A 13444-nucleotide genomic window follows, 5' to 3' on the forward strand; every position below is an offset into this window, starting at 1 on the left:
AGGCACACACCCTAGCCCTTGTAGAGAGGAGTCTACAGAGCTGGGCGATATTGCTCATTTCCAGAGATGCCTGGACATGTCAAATCTGCGTCTAGTTCACTGTGGCTAAGGAAGTCAGGAAGTGTGCTGCATTTTACAAAATTCCCACTTAAAGTGATTTTTTTCACACCGTACTTAAAGGAAAAATTCTCATTTACTGTATATGGAAAATTTACTTCTCCAGTTTTGTTCAAACAACTATCCTAATCCTAGGTTCCCAAGAAGACTGTAACCAGCCTCTCATACAGATTACGCCTTAACTTCAGAAGTCACTTTACAATCTGTTGCCAGTTGCCTGGGTCCCTTTGAAAGCTCCGATTAATTCACACAGTAGGAGCTGGGGCGGGGTGGGGGGGATGTCCGACGATGCTTTCCCCCCCAACCCCGACTGGTTTCTAGACCATTGTTTGGCTCCAGTTGCTGCGGTTTAGTGAGCTGCTAGGCTACCCTGACTGGTTCGCAAGGAAACCACCACGTCCCAAAGGACTGACCCAGCCACCAGTTCCCGATCCACCATCAGGTCTAGCGGGTTGCTCAGACCTCACCGCAGCCAGCAGGGGCGCGGGGAGGGGCGCGGGGAGGGGCGGGGCCCCACGCAGGGCATGGGCGTGGTCGGTGTGGTGGGTGTGGCCCGGGGGCCCTGGCGCGCGAGGGGGCGTGGCCGGAGCGGGCGGACGCAGGCGTGAGTGGGCGTGGGCGTGGGCGTGGCTTGAGTGGGCCTGCGCAGTCCGCTATACTCAAGGCGGCGGAGGCGACGAGCTGGAGGAAAGATGGAAGACTACCAGGCTGCTGAGGAGGTAAGCGTCCGGGGCCGACTGGAGGGTGGAGGCCCGGAACCCTGTGCGCGGTGGCGCGGTCCCCCCTGGGGAGTCCCGGTTGAGTTCCTCTGGCGGCTCGCCAGGCCGTAGTCGTCCCCGGCCAGAGGCTGACTGTCGCCGGTGCCGCCCCGCCGCTGCCTGCACCGGCTCCGCCGCCGTTGCCCGGCGGGGAGGGGCGCGAAGGCCGGCACTCTGACTGCTTCCCGCGCGGCCGGCGCCCAGCGGTCCGCCAGGAGAGCGCCCCGGCGCCGCCGGGAGCATGACATCACTCCGCCCTTTATTCCGCGATGCGGACCCCAGCCCGGCCCCGGGAGCGCCCCCCGTCCGGGGCCGAAAGGCTGAAACCTGGCATTTTAGCGGACCCCAGGGGTCATGCGTGCGTGACAGGGGTGCACAGGGCCGTCTCCCAGGTCCTGCAGTCGCGGGCTGACGTCTGCCAAATGCACACAGGCAAATAGCAGAACCTGCCTTTGTCTCAGTTCCGCACGCTCCTTGTCCTGCTGCTGCGCTCACTCCCACCCCGCCGCCACGAATGAGTACGTTTCATTTCAGTAGTTTCATTTCAGAGTTTGAGATGAATAAAATCGCCTTACTGCTCCAAGAAGCAGGGTCAAAGCACACAATCCCTTGCCACGCAGTAGTCACAGTAAGGTGTGCTGTCCTAATGGCCTTTTCTTCACGCTGATAAGGATTCCGGAAAAAACTGATGGACACTGCTGTTACAGAATAGTTGCTTATTTTCGAATAATCCTTTTTGAAATTCAAATAGAGTTCTGTTTTATGCAGCCTGTCAAAAATAGAAACATAAATTTGGGGGACTGGGGCGATAGCTCAGTAAAAAAAGAAACAAAAAGAAACATAAATTTGGTAGGTTTGATATTTTGTCATTTTTTTAAAAAAGACATTTCAACCAGGAATGTTTTGAGGGGAAAGTAAGACTTAGGGACTGACCCTAGAGCTTGTTTCATCTGAGTTCCTGACTTTCTCAAGCAAAGTCATCAGCGTTTGAATGTTGATAGCAACCAAGTCAATAATCATGAGAAGCCATGGTTCAGAAACAGTGAGCAAAGAGGCTTTTCCCTGTAAACCACCAACTAATATAGGATTGAAAAATGACTTGTATTATAGTAACATCGAGTAAACCTTTTAAGGGAAAAGACCTGTGAAGAAATCCTTAATATTGCATTCTAACTCTGGCTTTCATAATGAAGTGGCTGAGTGATTCATTATTTCAGATCACAGTGGCATATCTGTAAAATGAAGGGTTGGAACAGTCATCTGTTTTACAGGAGATGTATGCCCTGACTGGATGAGACCATGACTTTTTTGGGTTCCACTTGCCTTAGGTGTTCACAAATTGGCCATTTGATCCTTCCAGCCTCTCAATAAGCCTTTTCTGCATACCCTCTAACTTCACAGTGGATACTACTCTTAACTCATTAATCTTTCTTGTAGAAGTCTAAACAGTCCATTGGAGTCAATACAACTGCTCTACTTTCCACTAAAAGTTTGTTAAAATGTCCCTCTACCCTTTGCATACTTTAACCATATCTAAAGTTAACAAGACTTTCCTTTATGTTTAGATCACTGTAATTATTTGGAAAGGTCATTTAAACTTCCAGAAATGATTTAATCTCTAAGATACTGCGCATTTTCATTAATTTGGTGATTAGGTTTTGTTTCCAAGTCTGACTTCTCCTGAGTATAGCAAAGGTATATCTTGGGCAGCCAGCTCTTATTTCTAGTGAAAAGAAAGGGACATCACTAGAACAGAGCAGAGCCCAACTGGTCACCAGGCAGTCAGGAAGGAAAACTCCTTGCCATGGCGGAGCTCGATGCTCTTATTCCACCTGCCAAGCACTCTAAGGGCTATGGGGGCTATCCTCTAGGAGGCACATCCAGAACTAAGCGCTGTTCCCAGGACTCAGCAGTAACTTGTAACTATGAACCTGCCATCTGTGAAAAGGAAAGGAAACTGTACTTCTGGACTAAACTACTGCTGACAGCCCGCCTCCCTAGTAAGCTGGTTAATTGTGAAATGGGACAGCATTAAGAAAAATCATTATCCAGAGATAGCTTAATCATTTTAAATTCTGTGGTTAATAGTGGTTTAAAAAAAATAAAACCAACCTCCTGAGTTTTAGGCCTTCTAATCAGTTTACCTTAGGGAAGAGAGAATTATATCTTTTAAATGACTTAAGTTGCATCAGTTAGTTTATATAAAAATTGAGTAGTAACCATCTATACTAGTTAATGATCCTAATAGCCAGTTGAATGGGAGATCAAACTCGATCAAAGCAGGGTCTTGAATTGTAGCATGATTAACAAACAACAGCAACAGAACCTTTAAATTATATACGTGTGTTCTAGTCCTGTGGCTGCAGTCACTGGTTCTGTGATGCTCAAGGGCTGCTTATTGTTTGAGTTTCCTTGTAACACATTCCAGAGTAAAGTGAACAAGCTAGTGAGGTAACGTCTAAAATCTTCATTTCTTTATTTTATTACTTGAATTTGCATTTGATGCAGTGGAAACATCTTTTAAATAAATCAGACTTACCTATTTTTTCTTCCCTCATAGACTGCTTTTGTTGTTGATGAAGTGAGCAACATTGTGAAAGAGGTAAGAGGAGAAATGCTTCCTTTTTAAGTGTTTGATTAATGACTTTTATGAAAGAAAACACTACATGAGTTAAATACTTGGGAATATTTTAAGCAACTACTGAGCATTTCAACTAACATTTTTACTTCATTAATATCTAGATAAGATTTATTCATATATTGTGTAAATTATATGTTTTAATCAGAATATTGAATGTGGCATATTACTAAATGTTACCAAGGCTATATTCTGTGACCTTTTAGCATAGAAGTCTCATGGCATACAAACAACTATTTGTAGTGTTCAGTGGGGCTGAACGCAAAGAAAATTTAACAACTTTGGGTTTGGAACTGGCGATGCAGTTAGGGGCCTATTCTTCTTTCATTTCCTAAACTACCCACATTTTTGTTATGTGGCATAGTACCTCCCTTTAGAGGATGAGGAGGATGAGATAAAAGGGGTGATGTTCTTTGTTCATTCCTGAGAACTACACATGGAGGGAGCAGGCCAGGGACTAACCCTCGTGGAGTTTGCCGTGTAGGGGAGGGAGGGCAGGCTTTTACTAGATACTTGGACCCATGAGCTTGCATTTGCTGTGTGGACAGTGCCACAGGACTCGGTGCTGCAAGAGCATTTAGAAGGAAATTCAACCTGAATTAGGGTTAACCGTAGAAAGACGGGAACACCACCTCTGTGCTGTGACAGCGTGTGCAGAGGCCCTGTGCTGGAGGTGTGTGTGGAGTGTGTGAGGGGGTGGAAGCATGCAGAACAGAGCTAGGGACTCCTGGGGCAGTAATGAAGCCAGAGGGTAAGACAGCCAAATAGTGAAGCCACTGGCTAAAAGAAAGTCATTCAGTGATCTAACTTTAAGGATACCATTTGAGGCTCCATATGTTAATTTACTTTTAATGCAAATTATCATTATTATTATTTGTGTGTGTGCGGTGCTGGGGATTGAGCCCAGGGTCTTGTGCTTGTGAGGCAAGCACTCTACCAACTGAGCTATCTCCCCAGCCCTAATGCAAATTATTGACTGATGCTGGAGTAATAAAGAACCACAACCTATTTTTGTGAAAAGTATCCAAAAGCAAAATGATTTTCTCTCTTACTCTATATATTATCCAAATCAGGCGTGACTTTCTGGTTTCTTTGAGGGATCTTTCACAATTTGTTTTTCATTGTTGTCATGTATAACAGGTGGGGAGCAGGAAGGCGTAAATTATACTAGAACCAGGAAAGTGGAGTTAGCTTGTTAGGAATCTCGCGTGGCCTCGCTTGTTTCTTGCATTAACCTTGACTTGCTCACCAGGGAGCAGGAACAATGGAAAGTACACAGCAACACCCTCCAAGGAAGCATGGGTGAATATGGCCAGTGTTCCCTTCCCCTGTATCTCTGACCTCAATTGCATTTTTGCCCTGGTAATAGGTGCATTCTCTACTCAAGCTGTGTTAAAGAATGAGAAGTTATAATTTCAACAGGTCCAAAACTGAAGGATGGGTTTTCTCCCTCCCTGAAAAAGTGAATTTCAGAGTGCATGAAGGGGGTTGCCAGATTTAGAGGTATGATTTGAACAAAGTCTTCTTGTTTTTGACAGTTTCCAGGTCCAGAACTGTTGGACCCTACATATGCTCTGAGCTAAAGGGAGCAGACATGGCAGGGGATGAGGTGGAACCAGGGGTGACCCTTTGTAGGTTTTTGTTCCTCAGAAGCAGGGTTGCTGGCTGGGTGTCAGACTCTGCTACTTCACCACCACCTGCGCTGCAGGCCTTGACTGTTGGCTGTCCATGTGTCTGAGGGTGGAACATGGTCTTCACTGAATGTTACTTTTATTTTGGGTCAGATTTGTGAGAGAAACTCAGGTTTCTGGTTTCCAGCACAGCAGATTAGAAAGGGTAGAGAAGAAAGCTGCTTAGATACTGGCACATGGGCCAGTGCAAAAGGTGAGCTGACAGGGAAGGACCCAGAAAGCCATAACCTCAGAGTGGTAAGCTGATTAGCAGGAGGAGAGGTAGTGAGCCATATCCTAGAATAGCCCTAGAAGAATAAAGCACAGAAAAAGAGGGAAGTTCAAAATAAATGTCATCACAGACTTAAGTTTTAAAATGTAAAGAGCTGTTCTTTAGCCCTAGAAATAATGAATCCTCATAATTAACAATAAACTTGCATCTTTCATAAATCTTATTTCATTAGCTCCTAGGATGGTCCATTTTGGTTACTAACTGGAAGGTGTTTAGTGCAATCTTTAGCTGTGACTCCTTCTGCTTTGTTTTCTAGGCTATAGAGAGTGCCATCGGTGGTAATGCTTACCAGCACAGCAAAGTCAATCAGTGGACCACAAATGTTGTAGAACAAACTTTAAGCCAACTCACCAAACTGGGAAACCATTTAAATATATCGGTAATAGATTTTGTTTCTCATATATTTTTTAGTGGTTCTTTAAATACTGATCAGAGGTGTGCCAGAAGAGAGCGCTAACTTGGCAGTTTAGCGCCTAACTTCAAAGAAAGTTCCTCCCAGGAATAAGTTACTTGTGTGGTGTACACATGGCCTGTTTGGCTGCTGGTACAATTCCAGGGTATACATCTGACTGGAAACTTTTAGAATAAGTAAGTGGTGAAATAAGTATGTAATTTGTCAAGAGAGTAGGACAAGGCAGTCTACCCTTATCATTTTTACTGTGAACATCAATCACGTGATCTATGTACGTACATTAAAAGTGGGCAAAATGAAATTTATGTTGCCAAGATTTTTCTAATAAAAGTTTGTTTTAATTTAAGTGACCTGTGTGATTATGCAAAAGAATGGAGCTGGGTTACACACAGCAAGTTCCTGCTTCTGGGACAGCTCTACTGATGGTATGATTTTTCATCCACATTTGTGAGGTCTTCATGTGCCTTTTCCCTGAAAAATTTCAAGTACCTTCTTGGACCATGCAAGACATATATTATTTAAAAGGAGTGATTTATGAACTGTGTGCTTGGGTGTGTTGTGTCTTCAAAAGCATCTTTACAAGTTATCTTACATGTCATAGATATTTGCCACCTTTTTTATTTGTGTACCCTAAGGAGGGTCGGTACTTGAGTGTTGGCCCTGGTGGGAGAAAGCGGAACATCCAGTCCCCTGATTTTCCTCATTCTCAGTGCTGATTTGTCTCCCCTCCTCCCCCAGGGAGCTGCACTGTGCGATGGGAGAACAAGACCATGTACTGCATTGTCAGCGCCTTCGGACTGTCCATCTAACCTCTTTGTCCAGCCTGTGACTTCTTCTTGTCTCAACATCTCTATTCCACCTTCTAACCCACCGACCATGGATTCAGTGGACACCTTTCTCTTGTGTTCTGTAGCACTCTCAAAACGTAGACAAATAAACAATGACTGCATTGTCCATGAGCTGCGCCCCTGAGGCCAGACGAGTGGCTCTCGGTGGGTAGACTGGAGTTCATGCTGCCACTGTCTTAACTCTGCATTTCTTTTCAAAGGTGCTAAAAGCTGCAGTCTGCTAGTGGAAAACTCTTTACTCTCTGAAATGATCCAAATACACTAATTTTCCATACTTTATACTTTTGTTAGAATAATAAATTATTCAAATTTAAAGTTTGTTCTTCATAGTGTACATTAGTGTCACAAATTCTTCACATTTACTTAGTGCCTTCAGGATCTACAAAATCAAAAAAAGGAAAGTTGCGTTCAGCTCTTTCTGCCATCGGTGCCGCCGTGAGTGTACCTGAACGCTCTGCCAGGACTCTCAAGAGCAGAGCATCGTCAACGCCGAGAAGAGGTGAGGCCAGGTTCTTGGCAGGCCAGGCTCCAAGGTCATCTACTGGTTTCTTACTATGACCTACGAAGCGTGGGAATATTGGTGAGTTTGAAATCACTGATGATCACAGGCAGGTTAAACAAGCAGGAGTGACAAGCCCCAAATCATCTAGGAAAAGGAAGAAGATCTGCAGCCACCTTGTCTGTTTCAGTTCATTGTACTGATCACCTCAGCTGACATGGACCAACACAAAGAAACAGGAGAGAGAATCCTGGGGCTGTTTTTCTAGGGATGCGATTACATACATCCAGATAAAATTCCAAAAAATAGTTGCATCTGTACTCTGGTCCTCTCCAGCAGGGGGACTTGTTGCTTTCACCCACTGGGCCAGGGTTCTGACAGCATTGCCTCAGTGCTGGTCACATCTTCTGGAGGATCACATCCCTCATTCCTAAGCTCCCACCTCTGAAGTTAAGGGGGAGGCTGGCAAGTCAGACACTTGGCTCAAAGCGGTGACATTACAGCCTTTAATCCCATGTTACTTTTCAGTAGCAATCACAAATTGTTTTAGTACTTTAGGGCTTACAAAATGCTTTCACAGTTGGTCACTTTGTGTCCACAACAATTATGCAGTTAATCCAATTGATTTAAAGTCAGACGTCCAAGTAAAGCCCAGGCGTCTGCTCTTGGTAGCTCTCCCACAGGCCACAGCAGATGTGGTAATAGTCAGACATGGTAATCATGACACTGAAATGAAGAGGAAAAAAAAAAAAAAAAAAAAAGCCCCATTCTTGCCTCCGAAACCGTTCTACTAAAGCATTCATATCTGAAAGGCCAAACTCCACACAAAGCATACACATCAAGGTGCATACAAGGATTGAAAGCTAAAAATGGACTAAACAGAAGGGTATAGTACCAAAATGAGGCCATTCCCAAATAGTTTGCCATAAATAAACATTTATTGACATTTGCCTGATTGATTACAACCACTGTGATCAGGTGGCACTGTGGTCTACTGACAGTTCCAAAATCATAGTTCTTCCTTTTTGAGCTTAAAGTTTAGTATTGTTTTATTTTACAAATATTTACAGAATTTTTTTTTTTTTTTTTTTTTTGTAAAAAGGCAGTTTTCAGTAGCAGAAAAACCTTTCATAGTGTATCACACCAGTGCATCCAAAACACCAAATCAAGATAAACTGCTCAACGGGATGTCACAGACTAAAGCAGTTTCCCTTTGGCCTCAAGATTTGTATTTTGTTCCCCCGCCCCCAGTCTAATCTAAGGCAACCAGTTTTTAAACCCTTCAGTATACACAAATACACTTTAGTATCTTCATCTGATCTTTAATAATGTTAATAGAGTAGTCCCTTTTAATGATCCCTTTTATGGGTGCATTTTTCCTGTGAAAAGATGCAGGAACTAAGTTACTGGCCATATTATAACTTTTATCGTAACTGTACCTTCAATAAACAGTTCATCAACCACTTGAGGCTAGTGACATTTGTCTTATAACCTATCCAGCTAGTAGGATGGTTTAAACATTTTTCTAACTTATTGCAGTCTGTAATTATGTATAGTCACCTTACAAATCTTTAATATAGTTTATATATCCCCTTCTCTAGAAAGAGAATGGCACCATTTCACTGCTATAATGATTTAATAATAAATCAAGCAGATCTGTTATCCATGTGGATAATGAAGCTCTCTCTAGGGAAACCAGGAAATAGCTCTGTTCATCTTCCAAGTTCCCCTAGACTGGACCAATATAAAAAATATCCCAGAGATGATGTTATTTAAGCCATTATCATGAAAGCACTAAAGTCAGCCCATTTATAATTTAAGGTTTGCAAAACTTTAGTATCTTTGAAGAAAAACAATTTTGTTACTATCAAAAGTTTCTGGAAGACTTTAGTGTTTTAACCTAATACCTATGGCACATATTCTACATGCTAAATGCTTTCTAAGTAAATTTTTACATGAAATATATAATGTGTCGATATATATAACACCCAGAGAAGAGAAATTGAAAATGCATGATTTAATAAGGAACCATTTTCCCCTTACGTACTAATTTTTTCTTGTTTCCAACAAAAAATACTCCTTTTTTTCACTGATGCTATGAAGAATCAGTGTATGATGATATTAGCCATCAGTTTATAATCACACTATACGACAAAGACAAGCTTATAAAAGTTATGTCTATGGCCAAACTTCAAATATCTTACATATACTGATAACAGCATTCCAAATCATGGACAATTCTTTTATAATGATTAAAACATACAAACTACATCACATATTAGAATATGTTAGCACAAGTCAGTCTTCATTCAATACACATAAATTATAGTTGGGAGTAGTCTTAGGAATTGTAAATTTGGTAACAAACTATTCAATACACAGAATCACAAAGTCATCACAGCATTGCAGATGTAAAAGTCATGTAAACTTGAATACCCTTGCAATGATAGTTTCAGACAGTCATATTTACAAGGTATTTAAAAATACAATGTAAAAGAAATCCAATAAAGTACATTATCATTAAAGTTTAAAAAGGAAGTCATAAAGCACAGTCTCCTCCAAACACTCCCCTGGTCTTGGTGCCACCTGAGGTGGACTGCCACCTGTAGCTCTGGATGGAAATACGAGTTGGTGCATGGATGAAGGGATTGTAGGTGCTGCCTGGAGCGCCGATGCGCCACTCCTGGGCCTCTGTGGCCAAGACGGCAGCAGACAGGACAGTATCCATGTTAACAGACACCGTGTGTGGCCAGGGAGGAGCAAGGGAACCTCGACTGCCTCTGACAGGATGGAAAAGGACCTCTGATGCCCAAGCTTCACCAGCACCAGGGATGTCTATTTTCCATGGGGCAATGTATCTGCTCACCTGGCTACCGTGAGACTCACTGGAGGACAGGGAGTGACTTCCAGACAAGTTACCCAAAGATGTGTTTCCATAGCCATTTAAAATCTCTTACTCTCTTTTCATCTAGTTCCAAAAAAGGAAACTGAAAAACTTTTTGACAATAAAGAATCTATAATATAGCAATCATTCATGTAGCTTTTATTTAAAAAAATAAAGCTCTATAGGGCTTCATGTTCAACAGAGTTGCAGAAGCTATTGGAACAAGAAGGGCTACCCTGTTCCCAACCACAGGGAGATCCGCCATCTTTAGGTGTGTGCACACACCCTGGGAAAGCACCATGGCACAGAACCTTGCCCGCAGAGCTGGTGACTTGTTAACTGTGGTTTCTCCTTCAGCTTACCAAAGCTCCTCAGAATTCACTTCTGCTGTCACTATCACCTCTGCTCCAGCGGTGAAGGGCTGGAGCCCAGGCCCCCGCCACTCCCCAGTGAGATGCGCCATACATGGCTCACCAAATGCAGCTGATGTGATGGTTCTAGATTCTGGGGAACCCAGGGCCCCAACCACTGCCCAGGGAAGGACTGCCCACCCATATGGCCACAGAAACAGGCTTCCTTTTGGGTCTAAACGTTAAAAAAAAAAAAAAAAAAAACAGAAGAGAGGGAAGGAAGTAAACAAGGCTTCCCATGGACTCAAAATTAGTGAATTATCTTAAAAAACAAGGTGCGTAACTCTACTAAAAACTGGTGATGTCTCACTACTGAAAACATGCTCTCTCATCTGTAGAAAGGATTTGGCTTTTTATGCCTTTTATCAGCCTTTTCCCATATAAGGAGCAAATTGGCCCAACATATAGATTTTCCCTCAGGTTTGGTTTTTCTTTTTAAAAATATGTAAACAAATAAGGAACAGGAACCTTTCTTACAGGAAAAGTCTAAACACAAGCAGGCTGAGGGGAGGCATCTGGCCTCTGCGCCTGGCCCACCGCCCAGAGCTCAGTCGCTGTCGGACTCCTCCTTGTACTTGGCCCGGATGGCCTGGCCGTTCTGCAGGGGCATCTCTTCATAGTCACTTCCTGTGTGAAAGAGACCGTGACCATTCTACCTGGACTCATGACTACCGGCTGGGGAAGGGCCCGCTTGCCGGCTTCCCTCTGGGTGTCCTGTCACCACCCCTCCTGCCCTCCTCAACCCGGGGCCCCTGCTTCCCGTGCCCACCACGCACTGTGGGCCTTCTGCAAAGAGAGGCACTGCTGAATGTAAGCCCAGGCCATGTGAAGACAAAGCCGGGAACTACATGGCACTCCCAGGTGACTTTCTAGTACCCGAAGGGAATCTTAGACTTAAGAACTACAAAGCCAGGCTGGGATGCTCCTGCTGAGATGGCCCTTAGAGGACAGTGACTTACCCATAAATCACATCATCATCGGAGCGTTCAGCATGGAAAACGCAGGATTGTCTTTCAGCTGGGATTCTGAAAACCAACAAGAGCCTTTTTATCTTCAGCAATTTTTATCATTATCCCAGAGAGAAGGCCAAAGGAGCTGGAGCCCAGCCGGGTCTTAACCCGGGTCCTGAGTTTAGGTGTGAACCTGAGAAGATCGCCTCAAGAGTCCATTAGCTACGAGACGGCCAGCACAGCCACCTGGCCGGGCTGTGGTGCAGACCAGTGAGCGCCTGTAGGAAGAGGGGGCAAAGGCAGGTGCCACACACGTGACCTCTTCCCACTCACTTGCCTACATCCACGGGGCAGCAGGGGACGGGAGACGCGCTCCTGGAGATGTGGCTCTGCCCTGCCTGCTGCCACCCTGTCCTGGACTTGCAGCTTCCTTCTTCCTTTGTCGTAAGGCACTGAGAAGCTCAGAGGAGATGCTGCCCGGAAGGTGCTGCGACCTCGGGCACAGCGCAACACACAGGCAGCACTCCGGGCCAGGGCTGCTTTGTTTTGCTTTTGGCGTGTTTTGTATTTGCAGGTCTTGGCTTTGCTCTAAGCAGTCGCGACACCAGTCTTCAACAGACTGCTTCAGGTGGCTGATGGACACAGGCTCAACAGGCTGCACTCTAACAAAACTTCAGCCTCACTACCTAACGCCCGTCTCTCTGTCCCAAAGAGAGGGGACCATGAACGACAGTTTCCGGATATGCCCATTAGTGGGTCCTGAACCCATGGGGACTTTCATCTGTGTGGCCTGCAAGCCAGACCCCAGTGACTTACCATACAGAGCGTTCTTTGATGGAGAATACACAAAGGCCAACGTGTAGAGATAAAAGTTCAGCAAGCCATAGAACGACAGGAACTCAGCTGGTGGTGCTCGTCAAGGGAGGAACCGCCTGTGTGGACACCTCGGCTGGTGTCTTTGCCTTCAGTCTGCCCCCCCGCCAGCCCTTTCTAGTGTGGACCACCAACCAGCGTGGGAGTCCATAACCCAGACGTCAGGACGTCACACAGGTTACAGGAAATAACAGGTGAGCCGTCACCTCTTCTATCAGTGGGAACTGACCCACCAAGACCACATCTGTTGGTGGCGGTTCTCACTGCACCCAGGGCAGGACCTGGAGGGATCAAATTAAATACACGCAAAGTGCAGGAAGTGAATCAAATGAAATGCAGAGCTGGAGCACTCTCAGAGCAGTTGTTCCTGACCTTCCCTGGGCAACAGGGCCCCCTGGGACTCTGAAAAAAGCTTAGTGTGAAATTCAGTCACAAAAAATGGAAAAGTCATGCATTACTAATTCTAAGGATAAAGAGGTCCCAGGGCAAGAACCCAAGATTAAAAGGATTAATTCCCTAAGCGTCCCATCACTACTGGGGACAAAGCACACACTCACATAACATCCTCCTGAACAAAGGCAGGGAAACTGAGAGGAACAATCTGCTGACCAGCCTTGGATACAGTGAGAATCAAAGGAAGCCCCAGTATTTTGTAAGCCTTTCCCTAAGTCCACAGGCCCAACATGCCACATTGTCACACCCTGTAGAAATGACATCTGGGAGAGAGGATGCTCAATCAGCCCTACGTCCCCTCCTTGGCCCTCTGCTGCAGGGAAGGGGCAGATCCAGAATGACCTCAGGTTTGGAGCCAAGGCTGCGTGTCCCTCAGCTGCACAGGCCTGCCCTGCTGGCGGGAAGGCTGTGCAGTATGGAGGATGGCTCTGGGGCACTACAGTCCCAGACTGAGATCCAGGTGCTGCCACATGGTGACCAACCCTGGGTACTGGCTTAGCCCTGCCTTGTCTGAGCTTTCTGCCTATAGAGGAGGAGAGACAAAGCCAGCCTTCCCAGGGCTGACGCAAAGCCAAACCAAAGGGTGAGAGCTGCCTTTTAGGACAGACTGCACGCATGAGGTCACAAGGCCTCCCAAGAA

At 45.2% G+C, this 13444-nt stretch overlaps 2 protein-coding genes across 2 annotated transcripts in view; one reads left to right on the forward strand and one right to left on the reverse strand.

The window, feature by feature from the left end:
* Window positions 1–724: 724 nt before the first annotated feature.
* Dynlt1 (dynein light chain Tctex-type 1) lies at window positions 725–7072 on the forward strand. Its single transcript, XM_047558313.1, is given in 6 exon segments — window positions 725–836; window positions 3436–3477; window positions 5732–5828; window positions 5831–5854; window positions 6235–6312; window positions 6626–7072. Coding segments are annotated over 6 exon segments (339 nt in total). The 5' UTR covers window positions 725–809; the 3' UTR covers window positions 6697–7072.
* A 2390-nt stretch (window positions 7073–9462) lies between these two features.
* Window positions 9463–13444, reverse strand: part of Tmem181 (transmembrane protein 181) — a 48389-nt gene continuing 44407 nt past the window's right edge. The window contains 4 exon segments of the mRNA XM_047557979.1: window positions 9463–11151; window positions 11488–11512; window positions 11515–11553; window positions 12295–12384. Coding sequence (XP_047413935.1) covers window positions 11076–11151; window positions 11488–11512; window positions 11515–11553; window positions 12295–12384 — 230 coding nt within the window. The 3' untranslated portion in view covers window positions 9463–11075.

This window comes from Sciurus carolinensis, chromosome 7, assembly GCF_902686445.1.
Source record: "Sciurus carolinensis chromosome 7, mSciCar1.2, whole genome shotgun sequence".
NCBI lineage: Eukaryota > Metazoa > Chordata > Mammalia > Rodentia > Sciuridae > Sciurus > Sciurus carolinensis.